At 33.6% G+C, this 22,134-nt stretch overlaps 1 protein-coding gene and 1 long non-coding RNA gene across 3 annotated transcripts; one reads left to right on the top strand and one right to left on the bottom strand.

The window, feature by feature from the left end:
- Window positions 1-3,179: 3,179 nt before the first annotated feature.
- LOC139495981 (uncharacterized) lies at window positions 3,180-11,313 on the bottom strand. 2 transcript variants are annotated; one of them, XR_011657517.1, is made up of 3 exons: window positions 8,232-11,313; window positions 7,380-7,449; window positions 3,180-3,548 (listed from the first exon to the last, which is right to left on the bottom strand). It is a non-coding gene; the product is annotated as an uncharacterized lncRNA (long non-coding RNA). The 2 variants fall into 2 exon arrangements; XR_011657518.1 differs by lacking the exon at window positions 3,180-3,548 and adding an exon at window positions 6,909-6,927 and having other exon boundaries at window positions 8,232-8,389.
- A 1,756-nt stretch (window positions 11,314-13,069) lies between these two features.
- Window positions 13,070-19,366, top strand: LOC139495980 (uncharacterized). Its single transcript, XM_071284409.1, has 2 exons — window positions 13,070-14,144; window positions 16,855-19,366. Exons 1-2 carry the CDS (start codon window positions 13,302-13,304, stop codon window positions 16,906-16,908), a joined length of 897 nt encoding a protein of 298 aa, XP_071140510.1. The 5' UTR covers window positions 13,070-13,301; the 3' UTR covers window positions 16,909-19,366.
- The last annotated feature ends 2,768 nt before the right edge of the window (window positions 19,367-22,134 follow it).

Raw genomic sequence — 22,134 nt, 5'->3', positions numbered from 1 at the left:
TAATTTCAAACGAACATGTTACATGTTACACCAAACCTTCAAGCGAACCGATTCACGAATGTAACATTGTGCAAATTACACAAAGAATATATTATCATAAATCATTACTAATGTATAAAGCAGAACATGGCTTAGCTCCAGCATATATGTTAAGTCTTATTTTATCACCTTCTGCAAACCTTATTGAAAATTGGTGTAATCCAAATAATAATGACTTCACCGGATGCGAATTATTACCAAAAAAAATTGTAACATGAATAACATGACTGCTTCAACATATGAAGGATAATCTGTTTACTATTCCATGTCCTAGAGTAAAACAATGCAGTATGATTACCAATAACAACTGGCCACAAGAGACAACATTCGCGCAGAAATTATGTAGTTCTTCGACTTGTGACTTTGAAAATCTATTTAATATGTCTGTCTCTCTTTCTTGTATCTTAAGAACTAATCTGCCTATAATCATACAAAGTCAAAAATATTTCAAGAGTTGTCCATATCGTAATCTTGGATATGTATGATGGCGCGTTTCGAAGCTGAGACATTTTTACATATAACAAGGTATTAAATAAAACTGGAAATCAACATCAAGTTTAGAAAACCTCCATTTCTTCTTACCTCTTAATTTCATGGTGTTAGTTCAATTATTTTTTAATTTGATGTAATTACCTTTTTTTTGTGTTTAGTTGATTTTTTCATATTCAAACTATTAATTATGATTTAAAGACATATTGTGCATTTTAACTTACCTTAAGAAATAAATTGCAAACACTTGACAGTATGACTAAATCTTTTCATGATATGTAAACATGAAAACTAAGGAACTAAGCTTAGTCCATGCATGCATGGACGAAGGTAACTAACGTTACTTAGTCCATGCTTGCATGGACTAACACAACAGACTTAGTCCATGCATGCATGGACGAAGGCAACTAACGTTAACTTAATTCATGCTTGCATGGACTAACACAACATACTTAGCCCATGCATGCATGGACTAACACAACAGACTTAGTCCATGCATGCATGGACGAAGGCAATTAACGCTAACTTAGTCCATGCTTGCATGGACTAACACAACAGACTTAGTCCATGCATGCATGGACGAAGGCAACTAAAGTTAACTTTTTTTAAAGTTAAAAAATTTATAAATGCAAAATATTACAAAAAATCTAATTTTTCAAAAATTAAAAAAAAAAATTAAATGTTTAAAAAAAAAATTCTTTGAAATTTAATAATAAATGGAAAAAAAATGAAAAATTTACAAAATTAACAAAAAAAGTTTTAATTCCATTTTTTTTTTCAAAATCAAATAAAAAGAAGAAAAAAATGGTTAATTATCACCACCAGATATAGGTACCCTTGGATATAGGTATAAATGCCACATGAGAATATTCACGTCTGCCAAAAGATTGGAATGTGTTCACATTTCATTTCAATGGTAAAAACTCTTCACTGAACAGATCAGTTGGAGGTGAAAATTTGTTTAACATAACCTGGACAGTAGCTGCAATTTGTTCCTAAAAGTTCCTAATCCTTTAGTAGTGGTAAGTGTTATTTCAGTTTATTAGTATTATGTCTGTAATCAACATGTTTTGTTGCACTATGATTTTTGCCTTTGTCTCAATAGCAGCTAACTTTTTGTATATATTGTACATGTACATGCAACTCGTCTAAACATCAACATCAACAATGTTAGATCTGTAAATTTGCTTTTGGAAATTTTTTGTTCTTCCCTCGCCAGGATTCAAACCCATACTACTGAGATATCGTGACAAAAAATCTGTACAATTTTTAAACACCAGAGAAGATCAGATGATTTAAAAGAAAAACACTTTTGTGTAATCCAGCATTATATAAGATGTTTTTTGTGTCTAATGTTATGGTGCAGTTTGAGCACTCAAAAATATGTTATTATGTCCACTGGTCGTGTTTGGTTGCTGTCTGCCATATTAAATGGATTTCCTTTTTTTGTTATTTGCTTAAATTTGTCTATTAGCTTTCTCTTTTGAAATTAAAAATAAACAGCTGCGCCATGAGCGCATGATATGCCTGACGTCTAGTGGGGAAGTTTTATGCAATAATCATAAATAGTTTCTGAGAAGTTTTAAGCAATTACCATTTATTGCTTTTGAGACACGGCGGGACATGTGAAACCCCCCCCCCCCCCCCCCCCCACCCTGTTTTTTTTTACAAATATCAATAAAATGAAATTTTGAATCATCACCAAAAAGTATACAGATCTTTAGATTAATATATCAAAGAAGTGTGTAAAGTTTTAAGCAATAATCATAAATTGTTTTTGAGATACGGCACGACATGTAAAAACCACCTCCCCCTTTTTTACAAAATACTCCATTACTCAAAAATGAAATTTTGAATCATCACCAAAAAGTATACAGATCTTTAGATTAATATAACAAAGAAGTGTGTAAAGTTTTAAGCAATAATCATAAATCGTTTTTGAGATACGGCGAGACATGTAAAAAACCCTCCCCCTTTTTTTATAAAATACTCAATAACTCAAAAATGAAATTTTGAATCATCACCAAAAAGTATACAGATATTAAGATTAATATAACTAAAAAGTGTGTAAAGTTTTAAGCAATTATCAAGAATCGTTTTTGAGATACGGTGCGACATGTGAAAAAAAACACACCCCTGTTTTAGTTACAAAGTGCCGTAACTCACAAAGTTTAAATCTTATTTTCACCAAAAAGTATACAGATCATTTGACCATCATAAAAAACAACTATATTAAGTTTCATGAAATTTAGATAAGTCGTTCTCAAGTTACGGTGCGACATGTTTACGCCGGACAGACAGACGGACGGACACCGGACATTTGTATACCATAATACGTCCCGTCAAAATTTTGACGGGCGTATAAAAACAGTTCACAAATTAAGTGTGCTTGGCTTATTTTAATTAACCTTCATCAGAAACATACAAACAAAAATGTGAAAGCAAAGGATGTAGATACCATTATCTTGGGACTTAATAAGCCCATGTATAACGATCTTTAAGTTAAGGATTTTGCTCATTGTTGAAGACTTCGGGTGACCTGTACTTGTTTACATCAGTTCCCTACTATGCAGGGTTAGTAGTTGTCTCAATTGCAATCATTCCATGTATCCTTGCTTTTGTATCATTTAAAGACTTCAATTCTTCAATCATTTAAGTTAACACATTTTAATTTCAAAACATTCAACAGATATTTCCAAATAACAAATTTTGTGAACAACAGATATAATTGGTGAGCTGGTAATTATTTTACAGTCAATATGTTTTAATATTTATCAAGAGACATCATAAGATAGATGAATGTAGATGAATCATGTTCATTAAATTCTTTCCTTGTCATGACTGTTACTAGGCTCAAAACCAGTGAAAATTGCAAGAAGCTTTTAGTTTCTAGTATTTTGATAAGATGTGTAATTTTTCGTCATTTCTTTTGATGTTCTGTCATATCCAGTCTGACTATTTCACCAAGATGTTTTCAAATTCTCCTAGTACTTCAAAGTGCTCTTTTTTTCAATAATAATCTGAAATACACAAAATCAACAGTAACTTCATAATGTAAAAACTTTAACATGTCAGATTAATATGATTAAGAAAATGATGCGCAGAGCGCAGCCTTATTGGACTAACCAGTTGGTGCATGTTTGGACACAATATTCAAGCTTGATAGACTGTCTGTATTTGGATTGTGATCAAAATTATGGATAAAAAAATCCCCCCCCCCATTTTTTTTAACCCCCTTTCAGTAATTACCCCAAAACTTAATCCCAGCCTTTTCCTTTCTGGTATGGTACCTTGCAGTACAATTTTAAAGAAATCCATACACTTAAACACAAGTTCTGGTCTGGAATTAGAACAATGTTTGTTTTTGACCCCTATTTCCTGAACGTTTGAGGCAATTACCCCTTAAAAAATTCCAGCCTTCCCTTTGTGATATGGAACCTTGAAGAACAATTTCAGAGAGATCAGTACACTGACACACAAGTTTATGTCCGGAAACTACAAAAATGCTTGGTTTTTGGCCCCTAATTTCTAAACTGTTGGTACCATTACCCTGAAAATCAATCTTTGGTATTGAACCTTGAAGTAAATTTTCATGAATATCCATTCGCTTAAACTATGTAATTATCCGGAAACCATGTGTCGACATACATCGCTAACGACGACATCATACCATAATACGACTCAATTTTTTGCTTCGAACTTATAAAAATCATGATGCTGTTTTTACTTTTTAATTGTTTAACATTTTACAATGCGGGGCTTTTATTAATAGCTTATTACAATATATATGGTAATCATTTTTGCTAAAGGTTGAAAGCAAACCACTGAACTGTCATTGTTCATACAAATAGTTTTCATGGGCAATCTTAGCACATCTCTTTATTTATTTTTACATGATGATCATTTTGAAAATCAGTCATGGTTATTTGTGGAAACCCTTCTTGGAATTTAGTGAAACTTGAATATAAGCTTAACCATTTTTATGATAAAAAATTTCAAAATATTTTCATTTCCTGTATCTAATTGATAAAGGATTTTAGTTTTTTTGCAGTTAACATTTTCCGGTAGCTACTTTCTAGGGTTAAATATAAAACCAAGAGTGCACATGCTGAAATGTCTTGCCTTCTTTACTAATCATTGATATTATGTTGATACATTTTGTAGTCCTTAATATAAAGCTTTATTACAATTGAAACATAAACTTAACATCAACCCAAAAAACTAAAAATTGACCACTAAACCATGAAAATGAGGTCAAGGTGAGATGAACCATGCAAGGCACACATATACAGCTAATAATTCTTCCATACAACAAATATAGTTGACCTATTGCTTAAAGTTTAAAAAAAAAACCGGACCAAAACTCGAAATCTTAACACTGAGCAATGAACCATGAAAATGAGGTCAAGGTCAAATTCAATCTGAGCAACTGACATATAGATCATAAAATATTTCCATACACCTAATATAGTTATTATAGTAGTAGACTTATTGCATATGGTATTAGATAAAAAGACAAAAACTCAAAAACTTAACTTTGACCACTGAACCATGAAAATGAGGTCAAGGTCAGATGACTCATACCAGCTAGAAATGTACACCTAACAATCATTCCATACACCAAATATAGTTGACCTTTTGCAAACAGTATATGAAAAACAGAAAAAAACCCACAAAAACTCAACTATTACCACTGAACCATGGAAATGAGGTCAAGGTCAGATGACACCTGCCAGTTGGACATGTACACCTTACAGTATTCCATACACTGAATATACTAGACCTATTGCTTATAGTATTTGAGATATGGACTTGACCACCAAAACTTAACCTTGTTCACTGATCCATGAAATGAGGTCGAGGTCAAGTGAAAACTATATGACAGCCAAGAGGACCTTGCAAGGTACGCACATACCAAATATAGTTATCCTATTACTTATAATAAGAGAGAATTTCACATTACAAACCAGAGGCTCCACAGGGCACAGCTTTATACGACCACAGAGGTCGAACCCTGAACAGTTGGGGCAAGTATGGACACAACATTTAAGCTTGATACAGCTCTGAATTTGGATTGTGATTAAATAGTTGACACAAGATAGGTTTCTGACACAGAATGAATGTGGTCTAAGAACTTAAACTTAACACTTAAAAATTTTAAATTGGACATTTACCTATTATGGTCCAATATCCAAAATCTAAATACATGGTTAGATTCAGCATATCATAGAACCCCAAGAATTCAATTTGTGATGAAATCAAATAATGTTCAATTTTAGACCCTTTAGACCTCAATTTGAAAACCGGGCCCAAATATTAAAAATCTAAATACATGGTTAGATTCAACATATTGAAGAACCCCATATATTCAATTTTTGTTGAAATCAAACAAAGTTTAATTTGGACCCCGATTTGGACCAACTTGAAAACTGGGTCCATAATCGAAAATCTAAGTACATGTTTAGATTCAGCATATCAAAGAAGTCCAAGAATTCAACTTTTGTTAAAATCAAACTTAGTTTAATTTTGGACCCTTTGGACCTTAATGTAGACCAATTTGAAAACAGGACCAAAAATTAAGAATCTAAATACCATTTGATTTGGCATATACAAGAACCCTTGAAATTCATTTTTTGATGAAATCAAACAAAGTTTAATTTTGGACCCTTTGACCCCTAATACCTAAACTGTTGGAACAAAAACTCCCAAAATCAATCCCAACCTTCCTTTTGTGGTCATAAACCTTATGTTTAAATTTCATAGATTTCTGTTCACTTATACTAAAGTTTTTGTGTGAAAACCTTGAAAAATGCTTATTTGGGCCCTTTTTGGCCCCTTATTCATTAACTGTTAGGACCAAAACCCCCAAAATCAATCCAAAACTTCCTTTTCTGGTCATAAACCTTGTGTTTAAATTTCATAGATTTCTATTTACTTATACTAAAGTTATAGTGCGAAAATCAAATGTCTCCGGACGACGACGACGCCAACCTCATACCAATATACGACCAAAATTTTCCATTTTTGCAGTCGTATAAAAATCTTAACTTTTTTTTCAAGTAGTCACTGAACCATGGAAATTATGTCAAGGACAATGGACATGTGACTGAGAGAAACTTGGTAACCTGAGGCATCTTGGTCTATATACAAAGTATGAAGCATCCAGGTCTTCATCCTTCTAAAATATAAAGCTTTTAAGAATTCAGCTAACCCTGCTGCTGGCCCCACTGTAGCCGCCACCAGAACACTATACCTATATCGAGCTTTCTGCAACAAAAGTTGCAGGCTTGCCAATAAGATGATGTGGTATAATAGTCTATTTTATCAACTTTTGACTCCGATTCTATATTTTTCCAACAGGTTACCTTCTCTGTGGTAAGACATCCTGGTACTCGGTCACTACGAACAACCGAAAAAAGTAAATTCATAAATATAAACAGTGCAATTTTGGGGGATAGTTTACTGTTTTCTGATGATTTAGTCATGTAAAGAAAGCATAATTAACAGTTAACTTCCCTCAAATTTGTTCCGATTAAAGTGGGTACTTGTAATATGAAATTGGTCTATTGCCAATGACACAATATCCACCTTCAATGTGATGGACATCAAATAACTGATACCATGAATACTGTGTCATACTTTCACAGATTTCTATGAAACTTTTGCAGATGCTTTTATAATTGCATTTTTGGTTGTGCTAATGTTGATGGTATGTTTATACATGTACTGCCCACTTTAAACAAATTTTATTGTTTCACATACAGTAATTACCATCTTACCCAATACATCTTTGATGCATACTCGTGGTACATGTATTACCAATATAACCATTACTTTAAATTTATGTTTACCTTCATTTGATATCCTTTATCTTCAGTCCAACTTTCTGACTCCTCAACAGAGGAAATTCACCTTCTTTATCTACAATAAAATCCTAATTAAAACTAGACCATACAAAAAACTCTGTGGCTAATTTATTAAATAATTAGGAGTTGACTGACAATTTCAACCATGAATGATACTTATTTTTTGATCTCGTCTTGTTGATCATTTTTGTAACTTAAACTAAAATTACTCTCCATCTATTGTGTTATTTGTTTAGATGACATCCAGTGATGGCTATAACCATTTATTTGTAGGTCTAGGTTAGCTTTTAAGAGAAATTCAGACGAATGTGTTAGGGCAAGGATAAAATATTGATTATTTGAACTTGCTTTCAGTAACTGCTATAAATCTCAGATGTGTACTTCGTGTGTTTTTGTTTTAGGATTTTTTATTGTGCTTTGACTTTGTATTGATCTTAGAATTAAGCCCTTTTCAAAAGATTTTTATAGTTTGCTAGTTGTACTGTTACACCACTGTCCTAGGTTAGAAGGAGGGTTTCATGCCAGCAACCATTCTTAATGTTTTACAAACTCCATGTGCCTGTCTCAATTCAGGAGCTTGTAATTCAGTAGTTGTTGCTGTATATCATAACAGTTTATTGTTCAATGTTTTGTTAATAAATCTGGCTTTAAGTTGTTCATTGGTAATAGCAAGGCCTTGACGTTGTATACCTCATTGTTGAAGGGTGTACGGTTACCTATGGTTGTTAATTTTTGTCTCACTGGTCTCTCATGGAGAGTTGTTTCATTTACAATCATACCACATCTTCTTATTTTTACAAAACATTTATATAAGTGTTGTACTGCGCTATACTTCACCTTAGGAGCTGCAAAGAAAATGGTACAGTTCAGGTTTCTTTTCTCTTTGTTTCTTCAACATCATTTGTATTATGAATTTATCTGCAACATCTACAAGGAAAAATTGTTTGGAGAGTGTGAATTTCAGTCCAGGTGCAGTGTTTCCTATGGCAAATAAATATACCTGTTTCTACATAATATCTTAAAGCTTGCAGTAAAAAAAGGAAATTTAAGTAAAATAATGTTGTTTTTTTTTTTATATTTTTCATAAGACATGAGACTTAATACACACACTTATGTCTTGTCTGCTTTATTGACTTAATGTTGAAAGCCTTAAAGATAAAGTTTTTACTAAAAGCTTAAGTATCACATAAACTTAACATTATCATTGATTTACTAGTACATGTAGTATGACAATAAAGTCCAGTAAGCAGTTCAGACCCTGCCACATTCTTTATGTGTCTGTTCTAAGTTAAGAGCATGTAGTTCAGTGGTTGTCATTGGTTCATGTCTGTCAGATTGGTTTTTATTACATGATTGTTTTGTTACAAATTAAGCCCTTAGTTTGCTCGATTAGCTTGGTTTTTATGTCTGGGCCTTTTACGGCAGACTTTAGGATTTGGATTTTGCTCTGTGACGAAGGCCATACGGTTGCCTTAAATTGTTTACATCTTCTTCATTTGAAATTTGGTGGATAGTTGTTTCATTGGCAATTATACCACGATAATGAGGTGGAGGTTTGATGAACCCTGGCAGACAGATAAATACATCTTACAATCATTCCATACACCAAAATAGTTAACGTATTACTTATAGAATCTGAGAAAAGGACCGAACTACAGAAAATTAATACTGGCCAATGCAATAAACCATGGAAATGAGGTCAAAGGCAGAGCACAGAAGATATCTGCCAAACAGACATATATACACTTTATAATCATCCCATAAACCAAATAAAATTGTCCAATTGCTTACTTAATTGTGACTGTACTTTAATTTGTGGGTATCAATTTTCGTGGTTTGAGCAATATTTACATGTTCGTGGGTTTTTAAATTTGTGGATTTTAGTTTTCTAAAAATTTACCTCTGGATTATATACCTGGCATCTTCAGATCATATTAAACAAGCTTTTGTCCAAGTTTGCTAGAAATCCAGAAAAGTTTACGAAAGTTATCAAAAATTTAATTAGCTATCAAAGGTACCAGGATTATAATTTAGTACGACATTTGAATTTAAAAAAATTTCACCATACAGTGAATGTGATTTTAACTGGCAGAAAAACTAAGTCCATTTATAGGTAAAATACAGATAAATAGGATTATCTTTTTACAAAATTTATATCTGGATACTATCTTTTGATCATAATCAAGCTTTAGATGCATGATTTTTAATAGTTGTTAGTGGCTATGAACTAGCTGTCAGATAACTGCGAGTACTCTCAGATCTGTTCATTGTGTTTTTGTGACGGGATGTATAAGTACCCGGCCACGTCCACTTGTATTTTTGTCCATCTACTGAGTTAACCTTTTTCGCCTTTTTCAACTGATTTTTATAGTTCGCTCTTATGATGTACTGTTATACCACTGTCCCAGGTTAAGGGGAGGGTTGGGATCCCTTTAACATGTTTAACCCTGCCACATTATTAATGTATGTGCCTGTCCCAAGTCAGGAGCCTGTAATTCAGTGGTTGTCCTTTGTTTATGTGTTACATATTTATTTTTCGTTCATTTTGTAAAATAAATAAGGCCGTTAGTTTTCTCGTTTGAATTGTTTTACATTGTCTTATCGGGGCCTTTTATAGCTGACTAAGCGGTATGGGCTTTGCTCATTGTTGAAGGCCGTACGGTGACCTATAGTTGTTAATGTCTGTGTCATTTTGGTCTTTTGTGGATAGTTGTCTCATTGGCAATCATACCACATCTTCTTTTTTATATTTTGTCCAAATTTGATAAAAATCCAGGATAGTTTAGTGATTAAAATTTCAAAAACTTAAACTACAGAGTAATTATTTTGGACGCTGCACCGATGGAATGTAGGATCACTATGTCTCGCTTTTTCAACAAAAGTCGAAGGCTCGACAAAAATGTTTACCTTTTCATTTATTGCTTAATTAGGTAAAAATGTAACCTTTTATCATATTGGTTGAATTTTGTGTGGTGTGTTTAATAAGTGGAATATCACATTTTGCTTAGACTCAGATTCCTTATCTTATGTAATGTATACACTGGCAAAACTTTTGGCTGTGAAAATAATAACAGGGTTTTTCATACAAGTTTTTAACAAGTAAAATATAATGGGAAATTGCTGTATGGGTTTAGCCTGAGACTATCATAACACTATACTACTGTTATACAAATGTATTACATTTAAGGGGGCTTACGGGTCTAAAACGATTTTTTTTATTTTATATAGGATATATCACTATATTTTTCTATAAACATGATAAATGTACTTAAATCTTATACTTAATAGAAAAATAAAATAAAACAAATTGGGTCACCGTTCATACGCAGCGCTCACAATCTGCCTTTGAAAGAAGCATACATTTTTGTAAAGGTACCTTTTTTCTGTTGAACTAATAGTAGAAATAGAGGTAATACCGAGAAAAAAAAACTTAATTACAGAAATCGCTTAAATTTTACAATAGTTTAGTTTAAGTACAGCTTAATTGAAAATAATAATAAAAAATATAGGTCACCAATGAGTTCCAAAAATGTCATTTTTGTACCAAAGGTAGATTATTTTAGAGCAATTTCAATGATATCTACATTTTACAATTCATTTGAGGCCATCACGAATTGATTTTTTTTAATCATTTTTGTACCATATGATAAAGTAACAACTACTTAAGGTAACAAATAAAAGGAGTAGGTCCGGTAAGGGTTGATTTTGGCCTCAAATTTCAAGTTCATCTTACGAAAGATTTTGGACACTTTTTAAACACTTAAGTGTCTATTTCAATTGACTCGATTAGTTTATGTGAAAGATTTTGACTGACTTAGTCATTAAAAACGCTCCGATTCAATCTTAAATATGAAAAATCTATCAAATATGCCAAAAAAACGTCACTTTTCCGATGGTTTTTGACAAAAAATGAAAGTGGCCGCATCCATGTTCATCCTCAACCTTTTTATATATTATGTATTATCATCAAATACAACTTACATTTCAATATTATGAATGAACACGAATGCGGCCACTATCATTTAAGACGGAAACCGTCTAAAATTTACCAAAAAATCTAAAATTTTGAAGATTTCAGTAATTTAGCATATATATTTTAATGATGCTACATGTAGTACCTGTCAGATATATGTGCATTGTATTGTCAAAAACATCCCATATTTATTTAGCAGAAGCATTCTACTTTCCAATAAATAGCTTAAAGATTACATTTTCACAATTTTGTAAAACTGCTATATAATGGGGCCAAAAAGGGGTCTTACTGAATCTACTCCTATGTAATGAAAAATAAATGTTTATTTTTCTTTGTTTATTTTTCTCTGAAATGTTTATACATGTACCCTCGAGCCTCCTAAATGTAACTTATAGTTGTTTCTGGCTTTGTCATTGTTGAAGGCCATACAGTGACCTATTATTGTTGTTAATTTCTAATGCAATTTGGTCTCTTGTCTAGAGACAAGAGTTGTCTCATTGGCAATCATACAGTGTACCACATTTTCTTTTTAATTTGTTGACCTAATAATATATTTCTGAATATTTTCAACACCTATTCACATATTTTTAAACTAGAAATCAATGACGGATCTAGAAATTTTCATAAGAGGGGGCCCATTGACTGCCTAAGAGGGGGGTCCCCACTCCAGTCATTCCCTATATAATCAACCAAATTTTTCCAACAAAAGGCCCCCTGATTCTGCCTATCAGAAAATGTGACCTATTCCTGCAGCACGACCTATCTGAAAGCGGGAACATATATACATTTATTAGATATACTGTTCCCAGCTGACACCTTATACAGAACAGAACATATTTTATTTCCAATTGAGGGCCCACAAGGGGCATACAGAGCATACATGAATAAGGCAAAAGAATATTGATTTGCATAGATACATAGATACAAACAATTTTTTACATACAGTTACAATACAATTACTAACTCATATTCACTTTAATAAATTTACCAACAGCATTAAGGACCTGATTGTCTTCACAGTTTAATAAATAAATAAAGGAGCAGGGGCATTAAGGCCTGGTTTTGGCCCAAGAAAATAAAATGTTTGATAACTTTTTCAAATTGGAACATAATCTTTAGAAATGCATAGGGTCAAGAAATATAAATGAAAAACATTAAGATTCTTATGTGATGACGTCACAATTACGTCATAATATATACTGTTTTCACAAAAACGATGAAAATTAAGAATTTATGCAGTTTTCTATCTTTATTTCTGTTGTGGAAACATCGTGCGCAGCCAATAAACAACAAAATAATAATTTAACTGAAGCTTTATCATTACTATTGACAAAATCTCACCAAATATAAAGTTGTTTCTTGGGTGCGCACTATTAGTTACACATTGTGTAATTGTCCTAATACGAGAATTTATCGGGTCAATAAAATTCATATCGGGTGAGGCGAATTTTATTGACCCGATAAATTCCGTATTAAGACAATTGAACACTGTGTAACGAATTTATCCTGATTTTGTTATATTGCATATTATTATATTTAAATTCAATGTAAGGACAATATCAACCAATTATATTTTAGATATTTAATCTAAAACTGTGACTATTTCACCATACAGTGAATGTGATTTTAACTGGCAGAAAAACTAAGTCCATTTATAGGTAAAATACAGATAATTGAGATTATAAAAATTTTATATTTTCAATAATCTGGTTTAATTCAATCAAATATTCGTGTGGGTGCGTGGGCGTTGCATCCTGTAGCTCAATGCCATATTCGGCATGGCCATAGCGTCGATCGCAGCATGAATCAGAGTTTTGGAATTCCCGTATCAGCTAGAATAGAATTTTGGAATTCCCGTATCGGGCACTTGTTAATTTGCTGTCGACAAGAAAGCAAGTGTTACGCAAATAAGTTAAAATATCCAGAAAAAGAAGATGCCTAACAAGAGAAATGCCGTTGGATCGCCATCAAGGGCCATGGGGAAGAAAAGAAGAACGACCAGCAGGACAGGAGGAAAGAAAGTGCAGCCCGAAGAAATTGCCCAAAAGAAAGACGGAGCTGACCGGAGAAGATCTGCCAAGAAAACAAAAGAGGTCGGACATGTGGTGGCAGAAGTACCTGAGGAAAATACTGATATCTCATCAGGTAATGAGTCGGAGGAAGATGCACGGGCATTCCCCTCTTTAAGACACGAAATTGCAAATAATTCCATTGATTTCACTCCGTCACAAGAATCTAGCGTTCATGACACAGTGGGGGAACACGTGTCTTTTAAAATTAAAGAAAAAATTTGGGAGGGAAAATTTATAGAGCTTCATTCTCTTTTGAGAACGCAAAAAGAAATGGAAGAGGTTGACGAGGGCGATTTGAAATTAAAAAGGGGGAAAATTTGCATTGAAAAAAGATCGTCGGGGGTTTATTTGTCAATAAATGAATGGACTTCAGCATTCATGATTTTTATGAGTGTCTACATTGAGAAATACAACACACGGGCACAGGAATTGTTAAAATATATGCGCGATATAAGATTAGCGGCAACTAGGTCAGAAAACTGGGCTACCTATGACGAGCAATTTAGGCTAAAAATAGAAAAGAATCCTAATTTATCTTGGGGAAATATACACGGTGAATATTGGCTATTACACATCACATCTCCCACAGTACACAACAGTGTGTCAGTGCAATCACAGGGTTATAGAACAGATACACAAAATCGTGGTAATTATAACTCAAATGCAGCTACACTTCCAAACAATAGAACACATCAAAAATCACAGGTAACTAGGGGAAGTGTAAATATGTCATGTAAATACTATAATAATGGTACTGACTGTCCCTACTTCCCTCGTTGTAGGTTTAAACACATATGCCAAATATGCAGTGGCAAACACAGAAAAGCCCAATGTAATAACCGGGCGCAAGGAAGAAATAACAAAAAGTATTAATTTTTATTCATTGGGAAATACTCCTATAAAAGTATCAGTCTTGGAAAATTATTTAGAATTCTACCCACTTAACAATGTAGCACATGAAATTATATCTGGTTTCAAATACGGTTTTTCTTTAAAATATTTTGGCTCTAGGGAACCAAGGGAGAGTTCCAATTTAAAAAGTGCATTACAGCTACCCAAAATTTTTAAAGAAAAATTAATGAAGGAAGTTAAACTTGGTCGCATAGCTGGTCCTTTCAGATACCCACCTTTTCCCACACTCCAGGTATCACCAATGGGGCTAGTGCCAAAAAAGGATGGGGATTTCAGACTTATTCAACATTTATCCTATCCTGAGAATAATTCAATAAATGATTTTATTGATAAAGATCATTGTTCAGTGCAGTACAGTTCAGTGGACGAAGCAGCATGTTTGATTAATAGACACAAAACATTTGCCCGTTTAAGTCAGTGTGACGTAAAAGCGGCTTTTCGTTTGTTGCCAATTGCCCCGCACGATTTTGACTTGTTGGGGATAAAATTTCAGGGTGAATATTATCTTAATAAAATGCTCCCTATGGGGGCCTCAATAAGTTGTGCCCTGTGGGAGAAATTTGCAAAAGCTTTGCATTGGATAATACAGCTAAAAAGCGGAAATGATGATATCCTCCATTATTTAGATGATTTTCTTTTTGTCGAGTCGAGCCAAACATCAAAAGTTGGCAATACTTTGAAGTTATTCCAAGAGGTATGCAACAAAATAGGTATTCCTCTTGCTAGTGACAAGACTACTTTGCCGACTACATTACTTATGTTTTTGGGTATAGAATTTGATACACAGAATTTAATCATGCGACTTCCAAATGAAAAACTTGTCAAACTCTCACAAAAAATCAGAGATACCTTGGACAGTTCTAAAATAACTCTTAAAGATATGCAATCCCTTCTTGGGCTCCTGAATTTTGCTTGTAAGGTAGTTGCTCCAGGCCGCACCTTCTGTCGCAGACTCATAAATTCAACAATTGGGGTAAGAAAATCGTATTTCAAAATCCGAGTAAACAAGCAGATGAAAGCAGATTTAGAAGTTTGGTTAGACTTTTTAAAACAATACAATGGTGTAACTGTAATAACAGACAATGTATGGGTTTCAAATGAAAAATTAGAGTTGTTCACTGATAGTGCAGGGGGGTCCAAAGGCGGGTATGGGATCTATTTTGCAGGTCAGTGGGCCCAAGGCACATGGCCAAAACATTGGTTTGAGACTGGAATCACCAGAGATATGACATTGTTAGAGTTGTTTCCAGTTGTAGCTGCTCTTATGTCCTGGGAATCCTATTTTGTTAACAAAAAAGTTATTTTTCATGTTGATAATCAGGCGGTTGTTCAAATCATTAATATGAAAACTAGCAAGTCAAGTAGAGTTATGACTTTAGTAAGACAGATGGTTTTAATGAACTTAAAAAATAATACATTAATTAAGGCAATTTATATCCCTTCAAAACAAAACCAAATTGCTGATTGTCTTTCTCGTTCTCAGTGGGGGAAGTTCAGAAGCCTAGCTCCAGAAGCAGACCAGTGGCCAACCAAAATTCCAACACAGATCTGGAACATTTAAGTCAGGTGGCTGATTATATTGTCAATCAAGGTGTGTCCAAAAATACACAAAAATCATACAATTTGGCTCTGTCAAAACTTTGTACTTTTAGATCATCTTATAAATTGAAACAGGATTGGCCGGTGCCAGTCAATGATTTGTTAAATTTTATAGCTTTTTTGTCAGTACAGGGTCTTTCGGGGGGAACCATATCATCTTATATATCAGGAGTTTCATACCATCATAAAATTCAAGGGATACAGGATACTACAAAATTCTTTATAATTGGAAAGGCATTAGAAGGAATAAAAAGAATTCAAGGGGGAAAACGTAATGACATTAGAGCACCAATTACAGTGCAATTGTTATCAGATATGATTAGTTGTTTAGATAAAGTATGTAAGAATAAATATGAAGCTGCTTTATTTTCAGCAGTTTTTTCTGTTGCCTTCTTTGGTTTGCTAAGAGTAGGGGAAATCACTACTTCAAAATCCAAGTCTGTTATAAATGGCTCCAACTTAACAATTTCTGATATTTTAGTAAGGAGAAAAGTCCTGGAGCTAAGAGTAAGGTGGTCAAAAACTGACCAAAAGGGAAAGTCTGTTACTTTGTTGATAGCTGAGAACGGAAAAAACTACTGTCCGGTACGACTCATTAACGAATATTTAAAGGTACGACCTACCTGTAACAATACAGATTTGTTTATCCATTATACTGGTATGCCTTTAACTAGATACCAATTCAGTAGTATACTGGAAAAAGCTTTACATTTTCTTCGTATTAGTAAAGGCCATTTTAGGTCACATAGTTTTAGAATTGGGGGAGCCACGGAACTAGCCAGGCAGGGGGTCTCAGAGGAGGTAATTATGAGATTAGGCAGATGGAAATCGCATGCTTATTCTCGCTATATTAGGTTACAATTTTTCTAGTTTCAAAAAGCTAACAAGCTAAAGGTTTTCACAGGTCCCAAGATTTTATGGATTGTTGGAAGTTCCCTTGTTCATTGGGCCAACGTAGAGGCGAAGAAATATGGTAGGAACAACCTGGGACTGGGGTCAAAAGGTGTAACAACATACTGGATTGGGCAACCTGGTTTACAGATTAAAGATTTGGACTCCCTACTGGACGCAAAAAGAAAAATTTTACCTTCTCCTCATTTTATAATAATTCACTGTGGAGCTAATGATTTGACAGATTTAGAATTGACAGGGACGGGTTTAATGGAAAATGTAAAATGTTCTATCCTACGTTACAAGGCTTTATTTAAAAATGTTATTATAATATGGTCTTCAATGCTACAGCGCAGATACTGGCATTTTGCCCCCTTGAATGCGGGTGCAATAATCGAACAGAAGAGAAAAAGAGTGAATTCAGTGGTCAAAAACTTTGTAATAGAAAACGGGGGGAAAGCTATATTACATGAGAACATTAGGGCAAGTGAAGTGTCTTTATACAGAACAGATGGAACTCATTTGTCACAAACTGGAAATCAGGTTTTCTTAAATAATATACAAGGGGGGGTTGAGTCTTTCCTACGCACAACAAAATCAACTTTTCCAATGATTCAATAATGAAAATTTTGTGGAGGTGAGAACCCCAGTCAGATTTGGTAGCTGACTGGGGCTCTCATGTGGCGGTCCAGGGAGACTGGTAGTGATTGGGGGATTATTTCACTCGGCCCTTGCTCTGGGCCTGACAAGTTCTACAATTTGCAGGTTTGGAAAATGTGGTTAGTGGTAACGGTGGGGTCTACAGATGGGTAACTCTGGGACCTCCTCCACCTCATATTATAGAGGGGAGGCCTACACCTGCCAACAGGTGGGGCACTAATAACTGGAGCATTGGTAATACGAGTGTTTTTCCCCGGTCACTCCCCATGGTAGGTGGTGGTGTAACCGTGTTTAACTACCAGGGGTTTTATGACACTATGTCAACATAGGTCAGCTGATAGCCATTGTGTATAGGTAATCGGTAGTCACCCTGGCGCCTCAACAAAATATTATAAAATACTCTGTAGCCAAAGTAATGCCACAAAGTAAAAATGTTTATTCTAGTCATGAAAATGTAAATACAAGTTGGTGTAATAAAATGTATGTTTAATTCAAAGGATTGTTTTTGTATTAGTTGTAAAAGTTATAAATGAAAAACAGAGGATGGAACCTCTACACAAATGAGTATAATATACAGAAAGTCTGTATAATGTTAATTTTGGTATTTGTGAATTACGGTAAAACAACAGATAAAGAGAGACAACTCTAGATGAATTTTTAATCACTTTGTGATTAAAGGTAGAACTTCAACATAGTTTCGAAATACGTCAACAACTCTTGATCGTTGTTCTTCATCTCATTGTTATTCGTTCAGTATTGATATAGGGTCTTCTTCTATGAGTATTGCAATTAATTGAGATTATAAAAATTTTATATTTTCAATAATCTGGTTTAATTCAATCAAATATTCGTGTGGGTGCGTGGGCGTTGCATCCTGTAGCTCAATGCCATATTCGGCATGGCCATAGCGTCGATCGCAGCATGAATCAGAGTTTTGGAATTCCCGTATCAGCTAGAATAGAATTTTGGAATTCCCGTATCGGGCACTTGTTAATTTGCTGTCGACAAGAAAGCAAGTGTTACGCAAATAAGTTAAAATATCCAAACCCGCCCGCCCTCCCTATGAGAATAGTTGCTGCTGTTTTTGTTTTATATTTTCAGGCACTGGTTTGCTGTATTTGATTACAATATTATGGTTACCAGTATACAAGCCGGACCTTCATAGTATTGGACCTATACAGGACTATTTGGAATAAACTTGCGTTTCTATGATTTGGACATTTCCGCCATTAAGCACGTTATTAACATATGGACTATTGTGATTTAAGCATCCAGAATTAATTCTAGTTTTAAGTAATTAACAATTTAAACAATTTGAAAGAAAACAAGACATTTTAAAGAAATTAATTATCTTCTACTATCCTTAGGCGCAGAGTCAAATTTGAATGGGGGGAGGTCCAGGGAGACTGGTAGTGATTGGGGGATTATTTCACTCGGCCCTTGCTCTGGGCCTGACAAGTTCTACAATTTGCAGGTTTGGAAAATGTGGTTAGTGGTAACGGTGGGGTCTACAGATGGGTAACTCTGGGACCTCCTCCACCTCATATTATAGAGGGGAGGCCTACACCTGCCAACAGGTGGGGCACTAATAACTGGAGCATTGGTAATACGAGTGTTTTTCCCCGGTCACTCCCCATGGTAGGTGGTGGTGTAACCGTGTTTAACTACCAGGGGTTTTATGACACTATGTCAACATAGGTCAGCTGATAGCCATTGTGTATAGGTAATCGGTAGTCACCCTGGCGCCTCAACAAAATATTATAAAATACTCTGTAGCCAAAGTAATGCCACAAAGTAAAAATGTTTATTCTAGTCATGAAAATGTAAATACAAGTTGGTGTAATAAAATGTATGTTTAATTCAAAGGATTGTTTTTGTATTAGTTGTAAAAGTTATAAATGAAAAACAGAGGATGGAACCTCTACACAAATGAGTATAATATACAGAAAGTCTGTATAATGTTAATTTTGGTATTTGTGAATTACGGTAAAACAACAGATAAAGAGAGACAACTCTAGATGAATTTTTAATCACTTTGTGATTAAAGGTAGAACTTCAACATAGTTTCGAAATACGTCAACAACTCTTGATCGTTGTTCTTCATCTCATTGTTATTCGTTCAGTATTGATATAGGGTCTTCTTCTATGAGTATTGCAATTAAATAGGATTATCTTTTTACAAAATTTATATCTGGATACTATCTTTTGATCATAATCAAGCTTTAGATGCATGATTTTTAATAGTTGTTAGTGGCTATGAACTAGCTGTCAGATAACTGCGAGTACTCTCAGATCTGTTCATTGTGTTTTTTGTGACGGGATGTATAAGTACCCGGCCACGTCCACTTGTATTTTTGTCCATCTACTGAGTTAACCTTTTTCGCCTTTTTCAACTGATTTTTATAGTTCGCTCTTATGATGTACTGTTATACCACTGTCCCAGGTTAAGGGGAGGGTTGGGATCCCTTTAACATGTTTAACCCTGCCACATTATTAATGTATGTGCCTGTCCCAAGTCAGGAGCCTGTAATTCAGTGGTTGTCCTTTGTTTATGTGTTACATATTTGTTTTTCGTTCATTTTGTAAAATAAATAAGGCCGTTAGTTTTCTCGTTTGAATTGTTTTACATTGTCTTATCGGGGCCTTTTATAGCTGACTAAGCGGTATGGGCTTTGCTCATTGTTGAAGGCCGTACGGTGACCTATAGTTGTTAATGTCTGTGTCATTTTGGTCTTTTGTGGATAGTTGTCTCATTGGCAATCATACCACATCTTCTTTTTTATATTTTGTCCAAATTTGATAAAAATCCAGGATAGTTTAGTGATTAAAATTTCAAAAACTTAAACTACAGAGTAATTATTTTGGACGCTGCACCGATGGAATGTAGGATCACTATGTCTCGCTTTTTCAACAAAAGTCGAAGGCTCGACAAAAATGTTTACCTTTTCATTTATTGCTTAATTAGGTAAAAATGTAACCTTTTATCATATTGGTTGAATTTTGTGTGGTGTGTTTAATAAGTGGAATATCACATTTTGCTTAGACTCAGATTCCTTATCTTATGTAATGTATACACTGGCAAAACTTTTGGCTGTGAAAATAATAACAGGGTTTTTCATACAAGTTTTTAACAAGTAAAATATAATGGGAAATTGCTGTATGGGTTTAGCCTGAGACTATCATAACACTATACTACTGTTATACAAATGTATTACATTTAAGGGGGCTTACGGGTCTAAAACGATTTTTTTTATTTTATATAGGATATATCACTATATTTTTCTATAAACATGATAAATGTACTTAAATCTTATACTTAATAGAAAAATAAAATAAAACAAATTGGGTCACCGTTCATACGCAGCGCTCACAATCTGCCTTTGAAAGAAGCATACATTTTTGTAAAGGTACCTTTTTTCTGTTGAACTAATAGTAGAAATAGAGGTAATACCGAGAAAAAAAAACTTAATTACAGAAATCGCTTAAATTTTACAATAGTTTAGTTTAAGTACAGCTTAATTGAAAATAATAATAAAAAATATAGGTCACCAATGAGTTCCAAAAATGTCATTTTTGTACCAAAGGTAGATTATTTTAGAGCAATTTCAATGATATCTACATTTTACAATTCATTTGAGGCCATCACGAATTGATTTTTTTTAATCATTTTTGTACCATATGATAAAGTAACAACTACTTAAGGTAACAAATAAAAGGAGTAGGTCCGGTAAGGGTTGATTTTGGCCTCAAATTTCAAGTTCATCTTACGAAAGATTTTGGACACTTTTTAAACACTTAAGTGTCTATTTCAATTGACTCGATTAGTTTATGTGAAAGATTTTGACTGACTTAGTCATTAAAAACGCTCCGATTCAATCTTAAATATGAAAAATCTATCAAATATGCCAAAAAAACGTCACTTTTCCGATGGTTTTTGACAAAAAATGAAAGTGGCCGCATCCATGTTCATCCTCAACCTTTTTATATATTATGTATTATCATCAAATACAACTTACATTTCAATATTATGAATGAACACGAATGCGGCCACTATCATTTAAGACGGAAACCGTCTAAAATTTACCAAAAAATCTAAAATTTTGAAGATTTCAGTAATTTAGCATATATATTTTAATGATGCTACATGTAGTACCTGTCAGATATATGTGCATTGTATTGTCAAAAACATCCCATATTTATTTAGCAGAAGCATTCTACTTTCCAATAAATAGCTTAAAGATTACATTTTCACAATTTTGTAAAACTGCTATATAATGGGGCCAAAAAGGGGTCTTACTGAATCTACTCCTATGTAATGAAAAATAAATGTTTATTTTTCTTTGTTTATTTTTCTCTGAAATGTTTATACATGTACCCTCGAGCCTCCTAAATGTAACTTATAGTTGTTTCTGGCTTTGTCATTGTTGAAGGCCATACAGTGACCTATTATTGTTGTTAATTTCTAATGCAATTTGGTCTCTTGTCTAGAGACAAGAGTTGTCTCATTGGCAATCATACAGTGTACCACATTTTCTTTTTAATTTGTTGACCTAATAATATATTTCTGAATATTTTCAACACCTATTCACATATTTTTAAACTAGAAATCAATGACGGATCTAGAAATTTTCAT

Source organism: Mytilus edulis, chromosome 11 (assembly GCF_963676685.1).
Source record: "Mytilus edulis chromosome 11, xbMytEdul2.2, whole genome shotgun sequence".
In the NCBI taxonomy this organism is placed as follows: Eukaryota; Metazoa; Mollusca; class Bivalvia; order Mytilida; family Mytilidae; genus Mytilus; species Mytilus edulis.
Note: the sequence above shows the minus strand (reverse complement) of the source record. Positions and strands in the feature narration are given on the sequence as shown.